General features: G+C 32.2%; 1 protein-coding gene across 2 annotated transcripts in view; it reads right to left on the bottom strand.

Moving 5' to 3' along the window:
* LOC121119766 (uncharacterized) overlaps positions 1-23,083 on the bottom strand; it is a 44,311-nt gene that overhangs the window by 19,934 nt on the left and 1,294 nt on the right. The window contains exons 1-2 of one of the 2 annotated variants that reach the window (XM_071889515.1): positions 19,350-19,469; positions 10,336-10,434 (exon numbers count right to left, since the gene is read on the bottom strand). In XM_071889515.1, the coding sequence (XP_071745616.1) occupies positions 10,336-10,434; positions 19,350-19,356 (106 nt within the window). In that variant the 5' untranslated portion in view covers positions 19,357-19,469. Of the gene's footprint in view, positions 1-10,335; positions 10,435-19,349; positions 19,470-23,083 lie in introns of those variants that run through there. The other variant, XM_040714555.2, reaches the window with a different exon arrangement.

The raw sequence follows: 23,083 nt of genomic DNA, 5'->3' as shown, positions 1-23,083 counted from the left end.
TAAAATCCCGTCTATCCTCACAGGGGGAGGGGGGTTAATTTAAAACCATGTAATATAATATATTAGTTTAAAAAACAACAAAAAAAAACTTGAAAAATATGAGGAAAAAAATTAGTAAAAATACCACTTTTATTTTTTTTTCTTCTGAAAAAAGGTTAAAAGACCCTCAAATTTAATTATATTTTAATTGAATTTGCGTTTTAAAGAGGGGGAATGTAAAAAAAAACAACCTGGTTCTGGTAAGGGATTAAAGAAATAACCACGTAATTCCACATGTGAGCTGTTGTTAGAAATGTGTGAAAAATGAACAACGCGATTTATGAATGGCCTCCTTGGACAATAAAAAACACTATTAAGATTACCAATACAAAAAATTCTACAAAAGAGTAGGGGGATATTTTTTTCAACTTTAAATATCATCATAGGTAGATATCCTCATGACTCTCTCTCAAGCATTCCCTGTATAAACGCCCAATTGTAAATTGAATAATAAATACTTTAATCTGCCTAAATAAAGAATAATAGCAATTTATTTTTGCTCCATTTGTATGTTCCTATAGATGCATATCACAATGAAAGATAATTGCGCATAGATCTTTCTGAAGTATTAAATAACTCATAAGTAAACACACAACTCAATTAAAGCCACAAAATTTCGCTGATAGCCTGGCTCTAATAAACAAACAAATAAGTTAACAACACTCATAGGACACGAACAATAATTTATATAAACGTTTATAGCCGCATGATTGTGTTGAGATATTCACTCTTGTTATAAAAAAAACACAAAGTAAACAACGCTATATCTAGGGCTGTAAATCCTAGGTATTTTTAACATGCAAGTTTCTTTGATGTTAGCAAAATGAGCAGTGTTTTTTATTTTTTAAAGCTGTTATCCTTATTATTTCATTCTTGGAGGAATAACATCAAAGAAACAAGGGTAAGCACGTTTGTGTGTGTGCTGACGAATGATGGAGAGTAAGACTGAGAAGTTAGAAGCAGTGATGTAAATCCTGTGGGCCTATTTTTGGAATTGGTAATCTGAAGAATGAATTTTCTTTTCCTTAGCAGTTGTCATTATTATTCCATTCTTAAGAAGTGAACACCCTCTCCTAAATAGATTCACTTATATTCCAAACCTGATTGAACATTCGTTTGTGTTCATAACTCCAAGGATTTGTTGAGGATTCATAACTGTAAGTTCTTGTTGGAGTCATAGTAGTATTGGGGATCGATATTGGAGAAATTCTAGAAATGCGTTAGTTTATTTACTTTTCTCTATCCTCCCTTGCCACAGTTGATTGAAGCTCATCTAATGGAACGTGATGACATTAGTCTTTATCTTCTGCTAAACATTCTTGGAATTGTCAGGGTTACCCTGTTGATTTTCGGTTTCTTTTTTTAAACATTTCCATTGTACACAAGATTTTTATCACTAGTTATTAGGCTAAGTTCTAGTTGAACTCAAAGTAAAATTTAGCATCTAATACGAAGGAATTTCCTGGTGATGTCCTTAATTGTAACGGAGTAGGACTTTTCTTAATTTCCTTCACTTCACAGCTATTTAGAGTAAATTTAATTAAGCGTCATGACAGCTAAGCTTCGCTGTTCTCAAACATTCTACAAATTATCAGGGTTACCGTGCTATATATTGTTTTTTTTACATAAGATAGTAGCTTCCAAATTTTTTCCCTTAATTTTTGTATGATAAGAAACATTTAATAGGAATTTTATTTAAGATAAGTTAAAAAATATTTTATCTATCCAATTATAAAATGTATTTGAACCATTGTTATTTTTGAATAAAAATCCAAAGATTAAATTTTTTGGAAAAAATTTCAAATATTAATTTTTTCACAAAAAATTACAAACATCTACAACTATTAACAGAAAAAGATAGTTGCAAAAAAATTGTACAATCCACCGCTATTCCCATAAATTAAATTTTTTGAAAAAAATTCAAAAATTAAATTTCTAATATACAATTTCTAGAAAAAAAAATTCAAATACTAACTTTTAAAAAAAAATTCTAGCTATTCAAAGAAAGTTAAATTTTTTTCCAAAAAATTTGAGAAATTAAATTTAAAAAAAAGAAATTGAAAATTAAATTAAATTTAAAATATTATATTTTTTGAAAAATAAATAAATCAAGTGACATGCGGAGACCTGTGTTATGGAAATAATATCAGACGGATTAAGCACTTTTTTTTGAAAAATTGTTAGACTCGGGGGTAACTAATGTCGAGTGGTCTATGAATCAGTTTATTGAACTGTACCCAATTGTGTTATATGTTAGATGAGGGAAAAAATAGAACGGGACTACAATAGGAACAGATAAAAATCGTTCAAAATATACATTAAAATATCGTAAAAGGTTGTTTTCCACTTTAAAAACCTTTCATTACTAAATTAATAAGTAATTAAATATAATTTTCATTGATTAATACAGTGAGGTTCTGAGACTGAAAAGTAAGATATTCCGGTATTTTGAGTAAATTTTAATCCTTTCAGTTTTTAGTCCTACCCACCGACCTTTATAATAACTGGATACTCAATGAGCAAAGAAAAGGATAGTGAACCTTCAGCTGATATTTTATATCTATGTGATACAAAAATCTAAGTAATAATTGTATTTTTGTAGCATTCAACAGCTGAATGACAAGTTGCTCTTTTTCCTTTTTATTCAATAGGTTGTGGACCCAGTTATTATATAGGTCGGTCGTCCTAGCTTGGCATGCCCTACAAAAAACCACGACATTGTCACTGCCAATTTGTATTCAGCTGTCTCTGATTCTATTTCTTTTCCCATCTGAGTTTTGAACGACGACTGGTAATATTCGAATTAGCTTGGTTATGTTGTGAACACTTCACTGGGTGTTATCTCACTAACACTCGCAAAAAACCAGCGTATTTTGTTGTCAGTTGTTTCAGTTTTTTTCCCTCTTATTTTGAACGTTGATTTGTTAATTATAATTAGTTCTTGTTAAACTGTTAATAATTATTGTATGAAGAATGGAGAAAAAATAGTTATTTAGAACAAACCGAATATGGGTCTTTTTTCTGTTTATTTTTGAAGAATAAATTGCAAGATACAATAAAGGTGAGGGCGTAGCATCCTAATTTCCCCCTCGAGTCTATCATGCAAATATAGTTAAATAATTAATTTATCAAATTTTAAGCTAAATATTAACTGTTGCTTTCGTATTTTATTCAAAGTTTAAGAACAAGATCAAAATTAAAATGGTCCGAAATCTTAACTTTAGTATATGACTTAAAAGATTAATCTTTTTAGCATACATGAATACTAAAATTTTAAAATGTGAACGTCAGGAAGAACAGAAATAACATTACAAAATTTTGTAGCTAGAGGAGCGCCAAATTTTGGTGTCCCTAAAACGAATTCCACTCATCTTATAGTCCTAAAAATTTACTATTCTTTTTTTCATGGTAAATTTAAGATGCAACCTAAACATTATACAATAGATATGAGAAAAAAAAAAAAACAACAATATTTGTAAGATTGTGGAGATCTAAAAAGTTGTTGTAATAAACAAATAAGTGTATTAGCTTATAACTAACAAAAATAAACGCATATTGCCATCCCTATGCTCGAGTATATAAACAACAGTCACTTACCATTGTGGAGTATTTAAATAAATATAAATACCAATTAATACACAAAGTAATTATAAATACTAATTAATACACAAAGTAATTATAAATACTAATTAATACACAAAGTAATTATAAAAACTATTAACAATACAGATAGACTTTGATACAATTACATATATATACGTAAAAAATTAATAAATATCAAGACGGAGACATAAATTTTTTAGTTTTTTTTGAAGATGATAAGGATTAAGAATTCCTTTTCCTGTTTTCGTAAATTTTATTATTAATATAATACAGTAGGTACTTGGATGAGCCCTGATTCACGAATTAAGTCGTAGAGAGCTGGACTAGTATTTTGCCAAAAAGTGGATACTCCAAGGAGCTCAGGCGAATACCTCTTTCCTTTAGGATGTTGTAAATTAAAAACAAGTTATTGAGAAATGAATTCCAGATGGTCATTCGACATGGATTTTACAAAAAAATTCCTGTATAGGCTGCTATATATATTTATAACCTAATAATGAAAATGCGAATATTTATCATCAAAAATGGTATTATTGTTTTTCAAAGTATTCTCCAGCATGATTTATACACTTTTGCATGTGCTCAAACCAATTGTCGTAGCTCCTTGCCACTCCGACTGAGACACCTCCAAAACATGGTTTTAAAACGCTTAAACAGCATCTTTTGGCTACGAAAATCGTTGACCAAATATTTTTTTCTTGATGTGCGGGAATAAAAAGAAGTCATTGGGTGCCAAGTTAGGGTTTTAAGGTGGATGACTCATCAATATGACGTTTTGGGTGTTCAAAAAGGTGCTGGTTTGAGCCGATGTGTGAGAGCTCGTACTGTCATTGTGAACAATGATTCGACTACTCTTGTTCGTTTTTCGAATTTCTCTGAAGACTTCAGGCAAACAAATTTCATGTACCACTCAGAATTGACCGTCCTACGATGTTCAAGGGGAAGAGTCGCCACATGAACAGTTTTGCCGAAGAAACAGGCGACCATTTGCTTCGAAGTGCTTCTTCCACGAAGAACTTTCGTTGGATTTAGCTCGTCTTCGAAGACCCACACGGTCAATTGTTGTTTTGTTTCGAGCTCATACGCATAGATCCATGATTTGTCACCTCTGACGATTGTATAAACGTCCTTTGACGATCCCGCGAGCGTATTTTTTCAACATTTCTTTGCACCAATCGACACGTGAATTCTTTTGAGCGATTGCCAAATTGTGTGGGATCCAACGAGAATCAACCTTTTTAACGTCCAGGTGTACATGCAATATCGAATTTATGGTGGTGGAAGAAATTTCCAAGGATGCCTCTATCTCACGGTATGTCAGATGAAGATCTTGCATTATCACTTAACACACGGCATCAATGTTCTCTGGCACAACGGCTGTTTTTGGACGACCTTCACGGAATTCGTCTTTGAGCGAGCGTAGGCCACGATTGAATTCACTAGTTTTTCACAGTGCTATAGGATGGTGCTTCATCGCCATACAAAGATTTAATTTCATCAATGCACTCTTGTCATGATAATCCACGTCGAAAGTTGTGGAAAATGATTGCACGAAAATGTTCACGACTTAATTCCCCTTTTTTGCTAAATTAACTTTTTCAAGTCACTGTAAAGAACCCAAATGATGGTCGTACGTCAAAACATTCTGAGTACGATTATGCAAGAAAAATGTCAAACTTACCAAAGGAAATGTCAAATTGCACTTAGTGTAGCCTAGGCCAGAAATAAATATAGCAGCCTACGTATCCTTCAGTTCTTCATTCTTCGGGAATATACATATGTAAATTATACTTGAGTTCGGTGGTTGTAGAATCTGAATGATCTCCAGATCCTTTCGTGTTACGTCTATAGATCTTGACATCTCGGGACACAGCAAGTCAACATTTTTCTTTTACGTTGAATTAGTAGTAAATAAGTACAGAATCAATTAATAAAAATAACTATCAGAGCTCACATATACATATACTACAGTTTACCCCTGGACAGTATAAGTGAAAAGTTGAAGTTCAGTAATCGCAGCCTTTTAACAATAAGAAAATAACTTCACTGAGCGAAGTAAATTATATATTTTTGGAGTAGGAGGAGAAGAAATTCCAACTCGTTTGTGTAATTCGGTCAATTAACACTTAGTACTGTGGACCTAGAAATTATCTTTGAGGAGATCACATCTCATGTTTGTATTATCATGAATCATCATTGTACACTACATAAGAGATGAAATCACAAACTTCAATTTTATTACTGAATTTATATGTACAAGACTCGCTTGTAGGGATAAATAAAAATACTATATATTATCTCTACAACTATTTTTGTCAGTTGAATCTTTCTTATTAATTTACCAACCGAATTTAGTCGTCGTCGTTTCCCCCAATTGAGCTTTGGACTTTGGAGATATGTCTTAGAAAATACCATAGAAATAGAACAAAGAAATCTACAGCTAAATAAAGGCTATTCTAAGGTTTCATTCTTCCCACCTTTCGGCCCTCAAAATTGAACTAAAAACATAACATTTTAGAATATTTTGAAAAATATTGACGCTGGCATCTTGGATTATCCACATGTTTAGTGGCTTTAAAAAGGCTTCTATAACTAATTGTCAAATTTGCTCTTTTCATTTTGAAAGTTGAGCTTTCTAGGGGTCTAAAAAGCTCATGGTGTGAAGGGAGGAATTAGATATATAAATGAAGTTGACGTTTAAAAAAAAAATATATTAAATTTATTTTCTTATCTTGACATTTTAAGAATTTGCTCAAGTTAAATCAAAAGAAGCCAAATACATGATTAAATTTTGCAAAAAGAAATGAAACGGAAATCTCTTTTCTTCTTTAATTAATGTCAATCCTTTCTCATTTCATCTCGTTAAATCATAAGAAAAGATTTGTGCTTATATACTCCTTTGATTCAAAAGTGTTTTGTTGCTAAGTGTTGAATCCGATTACATTACATTTATACAAGTTTTTTGTATAGTAAATTTCACGTTGAGACATTTTCAGAGACCGAAGTTTGGATCAAATTGGTGAAAATTACTGACTAGGACCAGTCTATGATTTCAAAACCAAAACAATACACTAGTGCATATGTTTAATAGGGTAGTCTGAAAAGTTTCCAACCTCAACGTGAAGATGGCTATCTAGCATCTATTGGCAGCTACTCACCAAAGTATCAGCCATTTTGCACGTGCATTTTTTATGTAACAGTCGTTTGAGTGAGTTGACGCGTGCGTTTTTTTGAAAATGGACAAAATTGATTATGAAGCTGTCATTAAATATTTGTCCTTGAAAGTGTGACCTTTAAATAGATTCAAAATAAAAAACATAAAGCCTTGTTGTGTTGAAATTTGACGGGTCAAAGTCAATCCAACTTGGCATAATCGAGACAAAAACAAAAGTTTCTCGTGAACAATTATTTTGCAGAGAAAAAGGCCGAGTACTACTTGAACTGATTACAGAGATGGGAGCATCCTTGGGTTCTGTGTATAGAGTTACACGGAGACACATGTTGAAAAAATATAAATATATTCAGAAAAAATGTATTGTATCTTTGTTAGGTCGGACACTTTTCAGACCCCCTCGTATATGTAATAATCATTTATGAACAAGTTTTGTACAAGTGTTATTATAGTTTAATTCCTAAGTATTGATTTGATTCAATTATATTCAAAACCTGATTTAACATTCGTGTGTGTTCATAAAAGACAGAGAGCAATTTGATGAGGAGTTGTTGCATAGTTATAAATGTAATTCCTTGTTGGAATCATATTATAATTAGGGGTCGACATCGGGATGGTTCTTGCCAATGTTTGTGTTTATTTTCTTCTCCATTTCCTCTATTGTTACTCCAAAATTGTCTGGGTTACCATGTTGATTTTTCCTTTCTATTTTTTACTATGCCCATTATATCTACACGTGATTTCCATCATTATGTATAATAGTTGTTTTAATTTAATAAGGCATAATGAGACGTAGAAATCGTAGCTTGTACAATATACTTATATAGTTTTAAATTTTACAGAAATCGCATCGTGTAGACAACCTATATACTAATAGATCTGTCTATAAATAACCTGGCACTTGTCGTCCTTCGAAACAAAATGTAATGTCTGTGTTAAAACCATTGATATCAATTTACAAAGCAATCAAATATGTATACTTTTGTCCATCTCAAAAAAATTAGGACTAAAAGCATATACGTAAACTGTCCTATGGAAAAAATGTCAGATCTATTTTTGAGGTATTATTTGGGCTGTAAATCGTAAGCATTTTCAGTAAGTGTAAATAAAAATAAAAAAACCTTAAAAACTTACATGGTAACTCTGACAATATGAATAATGTTTGAAAGGAAAGCAGCTTAGATGTCCTAACACTTCATTAGATCAGCTGCAATCATCTATAAGATCAAAGAATTAAACAAATGTCTCTCTCCGTATCTAACAAGGGATTCTTTTGATGACGATTCTTAATTCTGCTTTGACTCAAACAAGGAATTACACTTAAGTATAACTCCTCAGCCTTACTCTCCGTCATTAATGAGTGATTCCAATTTTTTCTTAGAATTTGTCTACTCAAGAATGAAATAACAATCATAGTGAGTTTTTTTTCTTCTAAAGATTCTATTATTATTATCCTTACGTTCTTGAGGAGATAACATATAATTATAAAGTGAAACCACAAGTGAGTATTCTCATGAAAGACCGAGAGTAACACAGAGAAGTTAAAATTGTAAGTCCTTGTTGGACTGAGAGTAGAATAGGGGATCGACATAAAAGTAGTTCTGGATAATACCTTGGTTTTTCCTTCTCTCCTTCTTCCTTTTTCGTAGCTGATTGTAGCTGATCTGATGAATCGTCTTAAGCATTTTTCTTTCTCTTCTCCACAACATTCTTCATATTGTCAGGGTTTCCATACTGATTTTCGGTTTATTGTTAACATGCCCCTTTTGCAAAGGATTTTCATCAATAGTTATTAGCTAAGTAACTCAAAGCAAAATTTAATATCTAAAACGAAGTAATTCCGGGCAATGAACTTGTTTGTAACGCAGTAGGACTTTTGTTGATTTCCTTCACCAAATTAGCTGCTCACAACTAATTTAATGAACCATTTTGGAAGGTTAACTTCTCTTCTTTCAAACATTCTTCAAATTGTTAGGGTTATTATGTACAGTTTTCGTTTTTTTATACATACCGAAAATGATTACAATTTACAACTCTAATCATAACAGCTTTAAACATATTAAAAATTGTGTTCAGGTTTCCAACATCCACAAAAATCACACTCTAAAAATTGCTCAGGAATTAGAACTCACGGAATGATCTCACTAACACCAAAATATCCTCCGTATTTTGTTCTCAGCTTTCAGGATTAGCTTAACAATGGATACGAAGAACTAGTGTCAAACTCCTTTATTTTATTTTATTATTATTATATATTTTTTTAGCGGGGGGCTAGCGACGTCACTGCTGTATACATATAACCAAGATGTCCGCAGGATGATATTTGGGGAGGGGGTTCTCCTAAATTAAAAAAAAAAATCCAAAAATTTAATTTTTTGTAAAAAAAATTCAAGAACCCATTTCCATTATGAAGAAAGTAATTTAAACCAATTCAAAAATCAAAAAACTCTGCACAAAAAATAAAATATTTTGGAAAAAAATTTAATAACAAGCATACAAATTCATAGTTATTCACAGAAAATTAAATTTTTCTGAAAAAAAAAAAAATGAAGTATTTAATTTTCTAGTATAAAGGAAAAAATCATAAATTTGGGGAGGGGGAACTACAGCCCCTCCAGCCCACCCATTGCGGACGCCTTGGATAACATTCAGAATTCATATCCATAAATCCATACAAATAATAAAATATAAAATTTATTACCATAAAACTAAAATATATAAAAGTTTGAAATTTAGATATGTTTTTTATTTGACAATTGCTAATGACTTTGATCATTATTAATTTATTGAGATCGACTCAATTGGACTTTTGAGTTCTCCAAGAGTTAGCTTACCAATAGAAGATAGAGGGAATCAAAGAAAAATACTATTAGCTTGATCATCCATCTCAAAAGATGCTTGAATTCCGAATTTAGTATTCCAGGAGGGACGACCGCATGAAAATTCGTTTGACCTCTCTCTGTTATGATTTGGTACGACATCATAATAATGTTTTGACGATTTGAAAACAAATATGTCTTCATGGATCTTTTTTCACAATTTGAAAACACATATGACGTGAGAAACATTTTTTTTTTTGACAGAACTGTTCCTTTGTACTGATCTAGACAGATTTTTCCCCTTCGGACCGGTTCTGACTTATTTTTTCTTTTGGACAGATCTAGATCAAATTTTACCTTTTGACCGATTTGGACCATAATTTTTAAAGAACCGAATTAGTTTGATCCATCAAAAACAAATTGGTCTCAAACCAGTCTCTAATTTCCAGACCAAACCCAACACTAGTAATCACATTACTTAAAACACAATTTTCATTTTATTGATTTATTTATAATGAACAATTTTGTTTAGGAAAGAGGGATTACATCATCGATTGACCAATTTTTGTATGACGTAATGACGCTACAAGTACTGGTTTCTATATCAGTTTAGAGTAGTATTGTTTTAAATGCATTGTTGCCGAAGTATCATAAGACTATCGGTTTACTACACAACACTATAATGAATAACCGGTTGCTTACCTAGAACACAGGAGGTTTGATCGCACTCTTCCCATTTATCGCATTTTGTTCCATCTTCTTTCACGCAGTTAAAACTTTTAAAGGTCTCAGGATTGGGATCTAGAAATACAAAAATATGCAAAATTAAATTTAGGTATCATTTACAAAAGGCAAAATTGACAAGAGCTTGAAACCCGACCCTCCCAGATTCGGATGTTGGGGCACAAGCTCAAATTTATAGGGAAATCAAGTATGCCAAATTACAGAAATTTTTTCTAAGTACTTCATGAGATATAGATATTCGTCCAGGTCTCTTTTTGGAACAAAATTTTCAGCGATGCTTTAATGTCTTATGACCGGATCCTCTATTGCTTGTACATTTTTGAATTTAAAAGAGCCTTACCTCTTGAAATTCGGTACTTGACTATTTTAATAAATAAGTCAAACGTAGAATATTTAAAAGTATTATTACCTGTATTTCAATTCAAAAAATAAAAAGTCTGAAATTCACTAGCAAGAACTTGATCAAGAATTTTAAAAAAATCCCAACTTTATGTGAACGAAACTTTGAGATCTTGTTTTACATATCAAGAGGTATCATTGTGCCAAAAATCAGTTTGGGTTTGTTATCATAGTTCTAAGGGGGGTACCTGAAAGTGAGGTTACTTTTCTCCGGAAATTTTGTCAATTCAATGTTTGTGTTTACCCGGGGTGGTCCTTTGAAATCTGAAGACTAACGAATTCAATAATTGATAAAGGTTGAGTGATTGAAATAAATATTTATTGCTCGATATATTAAAGCATAAGTAATTAGTTAAATCACCAAAAAAACTTGAGCTTCTTACTTAACGTACAAATCTACAAAAGGACACTTGAACATGATGGACGAGTTTCTATTTGCACACTTCAAGCAGGTAGGCGTATCCAGACCACCGTCAACGTTTTTAGCAAGTATGTAACGTTGGAGACGAAGAAGGCCTGCGTCAAAGAGGTCAAAATGCAGACGGAGGAGTTAAAGAAAACAACCTAGGCCAATCCCCTTAAGTCTATGAGGGTCCACGCAAGAGATCTTGGGGTTTCAAACCAGACTGGAAAGACCCTTGTGAGGGTGTTGATGCCACTTTTGACACTAGCAATGAACGAAACAAACCTCCTCCATTGCAAGACTCCTTTTTTTTTTTACACTTTTAGCTCCCCTAAACCCCTAATGTGAACCCCCTTGACTACACCTTTTCGGTAAATGTCTAGGGGAAAACCTGCAGGCTCCCTCATCCAAACACCGAACCCTCAAATCCACTATCAGCCAGTACTGGGACGCCATGCACAATACAGCGTGTTGGTAAAATTAACAAATTTATTTAAGTTAAAACTCTATCAAAAATTTTTTCTAAATATTTATGATAAATCATTCGTACGTTTCTTAAAGAACGATATAAGTATGTAAATGATTTTTTTTTTTGCCTATCTGTTTGTTTCTCTGCGTATCGCAGCCAATGAGTGGCTACTTATATTCTACAAAAATTTGCAAATGCGTTTTTTTACTTAGATAAACAAATCAAAGTGTTTATTTTGATGACCTTAACTTTGATGATCTTTTTTGTGGAAAAACACCTATATATCCCAATTTTTATGGAATAAATCAAAAAATTGTGTCTAATAGAAAAATATTGCAATGAAAATTTATTAGGCGCTAATTTTATAAAAAAATTATCTCGATGGGCATTTGAGATCGTGGGCAAGGATGTGCAAATGTTAGATTAAGACACAAAAACAACATTTTAGAATCTAAAACCATAACCATTCGAGAATTTAAAATAGCATCGCCCTTAGAATGCATAATTAATTAAAGAACAATTCCTTTTATTGACATACTACGTAGTAAATTGCTAATCTAAACAAAAGACAAAAATACTGCAACGCACTATTTTTTTTCAATCTTGTTAAACAATTTTTGTAGGAAACAAGAGGATTTGCGAGATATATTATTATAAGTTTTGTTTTTTAAGCAGTGTGTCTATACTATTTAAACTGTAACTATGTTAACGTCAACAAGATCTCAAAATAAATTGTATCTGATAGGTGAATCTGTGGCAAAGATAACAGGAAACAAATTGTCTTCAATAATTATGGCTTTAGGGCTATTTCTACATCACCATCTTGATCAAAAGAAGACAATCCGAAAATAATTTCGTGATACAAAAACTGAAGTAACTAATCTTTTGAATAAAGCCCCATCCAGGCTGTCTTTATAAGCTTGAACGGCTTTTTTGAAAAATGGAGACTCATTAAATGAATAAATCCAAAAAAAACCAAAGACTCAAATTCAAAAAGAGTTAGCATTTCTTTCCTCCCATGATAGTCTTTTTGACATTGCACATGCAGATGCACTGACTAGGATATCCGTATTACAAGCAGATAAATACTTCCTCTTAGCCCAGCGAGAAAAAGGATGAAGAGGGGCCATGGCTGGATTTGATAGAGTCTTTGCGGCTAAGGAAAAAAGAGTATTTGAAAGAAAGAAGCTAGAGCAAGCAAGAAGTAATCAAATCAAACAGTCGTCATCATCTACTATTGAGCAAATTCTGTCTGATTCGGATATTAGTGAAACTATGAAATATGGAAGAGAGGATGAAACGCAAATGTATTTATCAAAAACTAAGAGAGAGAGAAAACTATAATTATACCTTTGAACTTTCAGCTGCCCTTGATCGGATCGAAAATTGGTTTTTATTATATCACAAACTGGTAAAAGTCAAGGTCATAATTTTGATGAGCTTGTTCTGAATAAATAAACAGTTCGAAAAACAAGAGCTAAACACTGATGTAAAAGAGCAAACGATATTAAGGCAACATTCCAGCCTAGGGGTACCCTCCTTATCCATTGGGATGTAAAAATGATTCCAAATCTTATTGGAAAAAAAAATTGATCGGTTACCTGTATTGGTTTGAGGAACAGGAATTTCAAAGTTGTTATCTTTTCCCAAGCTTCCATCAGGGACGGGGGAGGCAAAAGCAACAGCTGTTTTCAATACGATGAAAGAATGGGGCATTGTTAATAATATCAAGGGAATGTGTTTTGACACAACAAGTTCAAATACTGGTAGGAATACTAGGGCATGTGTCTTGCTTGAAAAATTACTTGGGAAAAAACTCTTTCCATTTGCATGTAGGCACCATATCATGGAATTAATTATTGGGACTGTTTTCCAAGAGTGTTTGAGTGGCACATCTTCTTTAAAGAAATTTAAAGAAAATTAGGAATCGATCAATAAAATGAAGTATAAATACGGAATTGCAGATAGAAAGTTGGTTAGGCTTGTTGAAGACATACGACAAGGCACCATTGACTTTGCTAACGAACATCTTAAAAATCAATTTCCAAGGGGCGATAATAAGGAATTCTTAGAACTAGTTATAATATTTCTTGGTGATGCTCCTAAGCGAGGAGTTAAATTAATGGTACCTGGTACAACGCACCATGCCCGTTGCCTATCAAAAGTCTTTTATAAGTCGAGTAAGTTTGTCATCCAAAAGGCAGATCCTGAGCTCTTTAAAAGTAAATATTAGAGAGCAACAACCGTTCTGTGAAAAAGATGGACACAAAAATTTAGAAGACTTTCTCACAGATAAAACAATGAATTTTATCAAAATTATGGAGATTCCTTATGGATTTTTAGAAGTTGATCCTGCATCATGGAATGATAGGGATGATTTCAAGCAGGCATCATAAATAATTGAGTCTCTAAATGTTATTAATGCTCTTGCCGAAAGGAGAGTTGCCTGCTTATAAGAATATAGTGGCTTGCTAATGAGTGACGAATCATAGCTGCAATTTCTTCTTCAAGTAGTTGAATACTCAATAAGAAAACCTTAAAAAATGCACATTAGCTTTTATTTAAATAATATGTTATAAAAAATTTTCAAATATGAAATCATTATGTAAATATTAATATCCTATTACTCGAAAAAAAAACCTTAAGAATTACATATGAATACTTTTGATTTGTTATTAAATTTTTAAAAATAAGGCAATGTGCTACATTGCAATATTAATTTAAAACTATAAATTTCTATTATTAACCCCGTCCTTGTTCTCAGCCTCAAATGACTGAACGGATGTCATTTTTTTGTAAAATTAGCTCATAATAAATTTTCATTACAATATTTTTCTACAGGGTGCGTGGACAAAATCTGCTGCATTTTATAGACGACATTACTCCATCACCAGATGTCTGATCCGTCTGTTTTTGGTGTTAAACTTTTTCTCGGGTCATAGGCTTCAGTTATTGTTCACTACTTGTAGCGATAGCATCATTTTAAGTGCCCAAGAAATGTCATTATGTTCAATGAGAGAGATCGTAGGTGCGCTGCTATTCCGATTATGCTTAGTGATCACATGAAATTAAGCAATGCTGACATCTCTGGCCTTCTGTCAATGCCAGTTAGAACGGTCAGAAGTCTCAGGAAGCAGTTGGAGGAGTCATCTGATCCGATGGACGTTCAGGATCAAATCCACAACTCCCCGGACCATACAACAGAGACGTCCCCAGGGTCATGAAGACCAAGTTTCCGGCCACTGTCATACTCTTTGGGATCGTGCCACGTCTGTTGTCAGCGACAGACCGTGGATGTGGCCGCAGGACTCGGCTCCGGCCCACAAAGCTAAGCGGACGCAAGAATGGCTAAAAAGCAATGCTTTTGCGTTCGTACCCTTCAACTCTTGGCCTCCCTCATCACCGGATTTGAACCCGTTGGACTACTTTGTCTGGTCCTACGTGGAGAACATGACCAACCGCTCCTCCCATAACACCAAGTAGTCCCTCATCACCTGCATCAAGGAGAAATTAAGTTAGATAGAAGCAGCGCAGATCCAAAATGCTTATTCTCGGTTTCGTAGCCGCATTGAGCGGGGGTTGGCCGCAGATGGCGGCTACATTGAATACATAGCTGCTGTATATCCTAATTAAGATATTTGTTTTTATTTTATCAATAAATATTGTAAAATAAGTTTGTATTTTTTTTTTTTTGAAGCGACAGATTTTGTACATGCACCCTGTATTTGACACAAGTTTTTGATTTATTTCATATAAATTGGCTATATAGGTGTTTTCCCACAAACAAGGTCATCAAAATAAAACTTTTTTTGTTAATATAAGTAAAAAAACGTATTTGCAAATTTTTGTAGATATAAGTAGCCGCTCATTGCTTGCGATACGCAGAGAAATAAACAGAAAGGCAAAAAGGCTACATTTTACTTAAATAGTTTTATCGTTCTTATAGACACGTAAAAATGATTTATCATAAATATTTATAATAACTTTTGATAGAAGTTTAGCTTTACTAAATTGGTTAATTGTACTAAAAAGCTGTAATGTCTAATTTACAGATGATAATAAAACAAAATCACGTTTTTTTCCAAAAATTTGTAAATTTTCAAAACTTTAGGCCCGTTCGGCTACCACTAAATATTCACAAAAATTGTACAAACTGTGTTAATCATATTTTTTTATCAAAAGGAACGCATTTGAAGGGCCATTTTTTTACTTTGTCACAAAAAAGGATTTTAATGGGACCCTAACACATAGATATTATCTTTTTTTTTTGTTTAGGGGGTCTTAGTTTTTGATTTTTTTTAAATTCAAAAATAAAAATTTTCAAAATTTTTTTGATTATTACATTTTTTGGAGAAAAAATTGAAAAATTCATAGCTTTATACAAAAAGTAATTTTTTTTCCTAATATTAAAGTTTAAGGAAGAAAAAGTACCAAAATCTACATCTATTCACAAAAACAAAAAACTTTTGAAAAATGATTTCATAATTTAGTTTTTTAATAAAAAAAATACAATATTGAGCTTTCTAGTAAAAAGCAAAAATTCCTTGATTTTGGAGGGTTACAGCATCTCCAGCCCACCTCTTGGGGGTGTCCCTGCTTTTAGGGGTTTCAATCACCCCAAATGTTTGAAAGGACATCTTCCTCCCCCCCTTATATGATGACACCTGGCTTTGCTCCTGATCATACATATAACATGGGCATTGGGAACCCAAAAACATCATGTTTAGAGGCCAATGATAAGAAGGAGATAAAAAAAAAAGGACGGAAAAGCTTGATATTTATTTCTATGTTTTCGTAGTTTTCATATGTAACCACCCCCATCCATAATCTATTGTCGTAAGAGTAAGCAGCGAATTGCAATATTTTTTCTGATACAAATGAAGACGCACAAGTAAAACCAAATTGAATATAGATCTTAAATTTTTCTGAAAGGTTCATTCTAGCAGAGATTGGCATAAAATATTGGAAGCTATTTTTAGGATGATAAGTACACACAAACAGATGACGTAATTAGTATTAACTTCGTAATTTTAGCTAATGTAGTTTCCATAAAAGACCGATAAGTACCGTTCCTAGGATAACAAATTTTATTAGAAATGTACTAATAGAACTGCAGTATTTCTAGTTTTTTGTGACCCTCCAACACTAGTTAAATTTAATTAATATATCCTAGAAAAGTTTTGATAAGAATAAAATTATAATGATTTTACTATAATAATGCCAAATTATATATTGTTGCTGTCGAAATTTAATGTTGTTAAGATTTATTAGCGATGATATTTTGAGTCTATGACAACTGTGTATCATGTCATGAATTTCACCAAATATTAGAGTTAACGTTTAAGCCTAGTTAATTAACCACGCTGGAAAAGGTTGTTCACTAACAGAGGCTTAACTATAGTGAAAAAACTTTATTCTTTATATAAAATCCATCATTTCTCAAACTATTACATCGTTACGATAAATTAATTTAATTTGAACTCGATTTGCAACGCTTCTGTAGAGTTTATCAGAATAATCTGTAGCGTGTACGAACACAATGCCAAAAAAAAGTAATTAATATATTTGATGATGATTCATGCTGCAGTAATATGTAGCTATGATTCCCATTCATATTAATTGGTGGTCCATTAAAATCTGAAAACTTATTGATTAAAATTAATGAAGGTTGAGTGATTGAAATTAAATTATAAATAATAGTTACAAACCTGAGCTCTTTAGCTTAGGTACAAGTCGAGAAAATGACACTCGAACGTGATTCACGAATTTTCATTCTTGTACTCCAAGTAGTTGGGCGTTTCTATCTATTCAGCAAGTCCGAATGGGGGAAGAGAAAGAAGGGCTCAGTCAAAAAAGGCCAGACTGGATTCAGAGGAGTTAAAGAAAATAGGCGGGGCAATCTCCTCAAGTCCATGAGCCTCCTTGCAGGAGATCTCTGGGTCACAACAGAGACCAGAGAGCTATAAAAAATTGGCCTGGAAGCTATTATTGCCGCTAAGGGTGGCTTCATTAATGATTACGGGAGCTCAGACACGCATCTATATTATGTAATAATTTTGTTGGAATTCTATTGTTATTAATAAATTATATTTTCTTAAAGCTTAAAATTCAAAGTGTTCAAATTTTAATGGACCACTCGATAATGCACCACAATAAATATGAATACTTTATGAAAAAATATTTATGGTCTAATAACGCTTCGGCAACTTTTAAGACATCCTCATAATTAAATGAATCAATTATTAATTAATTAGTACATAATCATTGCAATTTGTGGCAAATAATTAGACATTTTATCCTATAAAACTATTTTAACTGATATAAGAATTATCATCATAACATAGATTTATTATTTTTTTAGGCAAAGTGTCATAGAACCAATTTACTGGCAGAAATGGATGATAAATTAGGAAAACAAATGTAATCTAGACTCAATTTTGAGATAAATAATTATATCTTGCTTTTGCGTTGATGGGCCACATATTTCTTTATAATCCATTAAAAAGGAAAGAAGAGGAAAAAACCTTTAAAAATTAGATACATTTAAAAAAAAAAAATTACTTATTTTATGTTTATTTGCATATCAAAAGAAAATTTTGATTCCTGAGGCATGCATAAAATCCCCTCCTAAAGTATTTTGCTGTTAATCCCTATTGATCATGATATTGTGTTATTTTTCTGATTGACGTTCCTAAGCTTAATATATGTATATATATTTTGTTCATACATTGAATAGAATCAATGAAAAAAAAAAAAACTAATCTAGTGAATGCAAATATCATATTAAATGTTGTTAAAATACGAATCCAGGAATTTATTTTTAGACTCTTATTAAGAAAAATCTATTTTGAATTCCCCAAAAACTCATTAGTTAGAAATGCCCTTGAAAATAATAATAACTTTGTTCAATGAGCGTCTCATTTACCGGAATTTTTTTTCTAATCCCGTTAGTAAGTAATAAATTTGTGTTCTTTTAAGGAAAAAGAGAGTTTCATTAAAAGAAAAAAACTGCCGCTATTTTATAAATGCACTAAATATCTCCATGGATTCGGTAACAGCGGTCTTTTGATATTAATAGCCATGTAAATCGTGTGTAATTTTTAGCTGACCTTTTTTTTTTTTTTTGAATGGGTAATCTGAAGAATGAATTTTATTTTCCTTAGTGTTGTTATTATTCAGGGGCTTCTGCAGGATTGTATTTGGAGTGGGAAGGGTGAATTTAATAAAGAATAAATATATATAAAAATCCACAACTGTTGACAAAAAAAAAAAATTCAAAAAAATTTCAATTATTACATTTTACTTAAATAAATTCTCTGAAAATCAATCAATTATTACATTTTATCGAAATAAATTTCGAAAATCAATACTCATTTGCAGGAAATCAATATTTTTTGGGAAAAAATTTCAAAAATTCCCAGCTTTTAACAAAAAACTCTATAAAAATTCAAGTAAAAACCAAAAATTTCTTTATTTATTAGTATTACTAGATATATATATTTTTTTTTTTTTGGGGGGTGCTACAAACATTTAATTCCTGAGTGGTGAACTTCCTTTCGTAAATAGATTTCATTATATTCAAAATTTTATTTAACATTCATGTGTGCTCATGAAAGACAGAGAGTAACCTTTAAGGATTTTTTTAGGAAGTTATAAGTCCTTGTTGGATGCAAAGTCGAATTGAAATCAAGTAATTCTTACCAATCATTGTTGATTTTCTTCCCCCCTTCCTCAAAGATCAAAGCTGATCTCCTTTTCAAAACATTCTTCAAATTGTCAGCGTTACTATGTTGATTTTCTGTTTTTTTAACATACCCATTATACCCACGATTTTTACCATTATATATAAACAGGGTCATTAGAATTCCATGATGGGATATAAAAAAGAAAAAAAAAGAAGAACTAGGAACGGATAAGGTTGTTGTTGTAGTAAAGTTCCATCATTCAAAATATTTTGCGAACTCGTTGACATAATTTATTATTGACTATCTATAATCAAATGAAGCTTATATTATGAAATAAATAAATGAGGGATAGCGTGCGAAGTTATGGTAGGTCTTAAACTCCGAGAAATTCCGGGAAAAAGGTATCTTGGGAAATAAACTTTCATTACTAAGAGGAAGGGCAAATATATTCTTACACGTAGAATCAAGAGAATTACGTTTTTATTTAAATATTTTCTAAGAAAATGCAAAATCTTCACGATTAGTCACTATTTGACAAAATGAATATTGGCAAAAAATAACAAGACACAAATATATACAAGGGAAACACAATATGTTATGGTAGATTAGTTCTCAGGGATCGATTGATGTAGTTTTCACTTAATTTATGTCACATATCTAAAAAATTAATTTTTTTTTTTGACGAAGCATCTGGAATAATATTTCTTTCTGTGAAATAAATATTGCATTTATTTCAATATTTAGTAAAATGGTTCTCTAATAGCACAAAAATGGAGATAATCAAACGATCTATTTTAATGTATCTTGAGAAGCTGTTTCATACATAATTAATCTTTACCGGGTGTAGAAAAAGTACTAAAACCTGCCTCTAAGTAGTAATTAAAATACTCATAAATGATCAGGAAGATGCTGTACATAGAATTTTTTTATTTTATAATCTCTTTTACTGTAACAATGCACGTTAATTATGAATGTGGCATCTATCATTCTCAATGATAGCCTCCAACTACCTCCGGAACCCCTTGCACACATTGGCACCTGTATACACGTTTGATTATAAATACACACGCCTCATTAATGCGGCTACATTGTTATTTCTTAGATGAAAATATGTTAATAATATACAGTAAAGAGCACTTTATACAGTGCACCACTTGACTTTTTTTTTATATATTCATACAGACCGACACATTTTGGGTTTTTAATATTTGTCGGAATTGTTCATCAGCTTAATAAGACAGGTAAACTAATAATTACAATTATTCAGAACACTGCTCTAGGAAAAAAACAGGTAAATCGACAGCTGGCAACAAAATACAGTATTGACAGTGTCATGTCTATGTCAGTAACGTAACATCGTAGTTGTAGAAGATTATTTATAGTCTAATTAGAGTGAATTCAAATTCAACTAATCAACGTTCAGAATACTAGTAAGAGGGGGAAAATAGAAAAAATGATTTTTTTTATTAGTAAGGTAAGGCCTTGAAATTCGAGATATGATTTTTTATGTGTATATTTTTAGAAAGAAAATAATTCATACAACATAATTTTTTCGTAGTCATATTATATTGACTTACTTTAAACATGTGGTGCTGAACGAGGGATAATTTAGAGTTTTTTTTGGAAGGGATTGAGATCTTTGATTCAACGCTATTTATTAAAAAAAAATACTTATACTTTTTTTTTTATAAAAAGGTCATAATAGGGTCATTTATTTTTATTTTTAAAATCACATCATTAATGGATATTATGACAAAAAAGGTCATTAAATTTATGAGGAAAAAGGAATGGATTTATTGAAATTCAAAAATTGAGTAATTGGAATAAGAAGGTTTGGAATCCTTAGCTTAAATGAAAAATTACATGTGAGCAATTTAAAAATGAATTCCCTTTTGGAATTCACGGAGTAAATGATTAAATCATTAAAGCTGAGATTCCAATTATATTTTAGAGGGATGTACAGGTAAATTAGGATATTTTTTAAAGCGTTATAACTTAGAATATTTAAAATTGACAGGATTTTTTTCACAAGAAATGTGAGATTGGGTGTCTAGCTTAAGCCCAAAAAGTGTCTTTCAAATAGGTAAACAAACAAACATGAAGCAAGGAAAAAGGGTGGCCGTTGTCAAAATGCCAGTCCGAACGAAAGTCCTAAAAGGCAAGAAGCGATAAGAAGAGGAATACCATGTTTTTAGGCGGGCCTCAAACCATCGATTGAAGAGAACCCGCAAGAAAAACAGCGGAGTCGGCACAAAGACAGTCCAGAGGGCCGTAAAGACTGACATCAAGTTAACCTCCTACAAGGACTTGAAGAGGCACATCTTGACATCGAATTGAAGGAAATCCACTTGACCCGGAGCCGCAAATTATTACATTTCCTCAAGGTTAAGCATCGTCCTGTAACTTTCTTCAGCGACAAGAAGAAGTGGACCATAAATATGGTATACAGCAGCCAAAACAACCACTCTGAGTCAGAAAAAAGAAGAAGGTTCCGGAGATCTACACAACCAAGTTTCCGGTCTTGGTCATGCCGTTAGGGGTCATGGATCCAACAGGACGGTGATGCCGCCCATCTTCTTGAACCAAAAAGATTGGGTCGGCGCTAACAAGTACTGCAAGATGCTGAAGGATAAATTCATCGCGTGGATGAAGCCAACAATGGGGACAATGGGTTCACCCTTCAGCAGGACTCTGTCCCCGCTCAAAAAGCCCAGAAGACCCTCGACTTGCACAAGGAGGAAAACATCAACTTCTGGCGCCCCCAGACTTGGCCCTCTAACTCTCCCGATTTGAACCTTATGCTCTAATTGTTTAGGAGGAATTAGGGAATCAAGTCTGTTCAAGGCTCCAAAACAGTTTGGCCGACCTTAAGAAATCAATCGTGAAGAACTGGGCCAGGTTAAATCCTGCACACGTCGTATCAGCCTACTCCTCTTTCCGAACCTGTCTCGACAAGGTCGTGCCTGACAACGGCGGACACATTAAATAATCTTTTCTCCATGGATGGATGAACAACTTTTGTAAAATAAAAAATTCTGCCATTAAAATTTCAGGAGTTTTAGTCCATTAAAAATTTTGCTAATTTACCTGCACACCCCTGTATATACTTTACGAGCTATACGAGAAAATAAAGACCTCCAAATGGGTCTCAATTCTCCATTTCGGTGGAAACTATTAGTAAAAAGGATCATCCAAAGAATATAACAACGATCATACACACTTTTTGACCAACTAAAGGCTATTTTTTTTCTATAATAAAAGTCCTGGAATAGTTATGAAATGAAAGAGGGAATTGAGTTTTAAAAAGATGGGGTAGTGAGTGAAATTATCAGAAGTTTATTCAATAATTATTATTCTAATGATGTAAAATAAATAGATTATCCCCAAAAATATTTTAATTCCTTAAGTCATGCATTATACGACTTAATTCCCTCTTTCATGTCATAACTATTCAACTCTGAAGCTGGCCTTTAGTTTAAAATTTTAAGTGTGAAAAAAAAAGGAAATGTTTCATGCATAGAGGCAACGCGTCATAAATTACATCATCATTGAAGAAGACGCCATTTTGGGGGCTCAAAGTTAACATGTTTACAACGGTGCCGGGTAATTTTGCCTTAAACCACTTTGTCTCCAGGAAATTTCATCTTAATATATAAATAAATGAAGTTGATACGTCATTATTGTTTATTTTTGGTTGAAATTGTTGCTCCCTTTGAGTTTTTTAGATCAAAATATGTTTTGTCTTCTGTT

The sequence above is a fragment of the Lepeophtheirus salmonis genome, chromosome 6 (genome assembly GCF_016086655.4).
Source record: "Lepeophtheirus salmonis chromosome 6, UVic_Lsal_1.4, whole genome shotgun sequence".
Lineage (NCBI taxonomy): Eukaryota > Metazoa > Arthropoda > Copepoda > Siphonostomatoida > Caligidae > Lepeophtheirus > Lepeophtheirus salmonis.
Note: the sequence above shows the minus strand (reverse complement) of the source record. Positions and strands in the feature narration are given on the sequence as shown.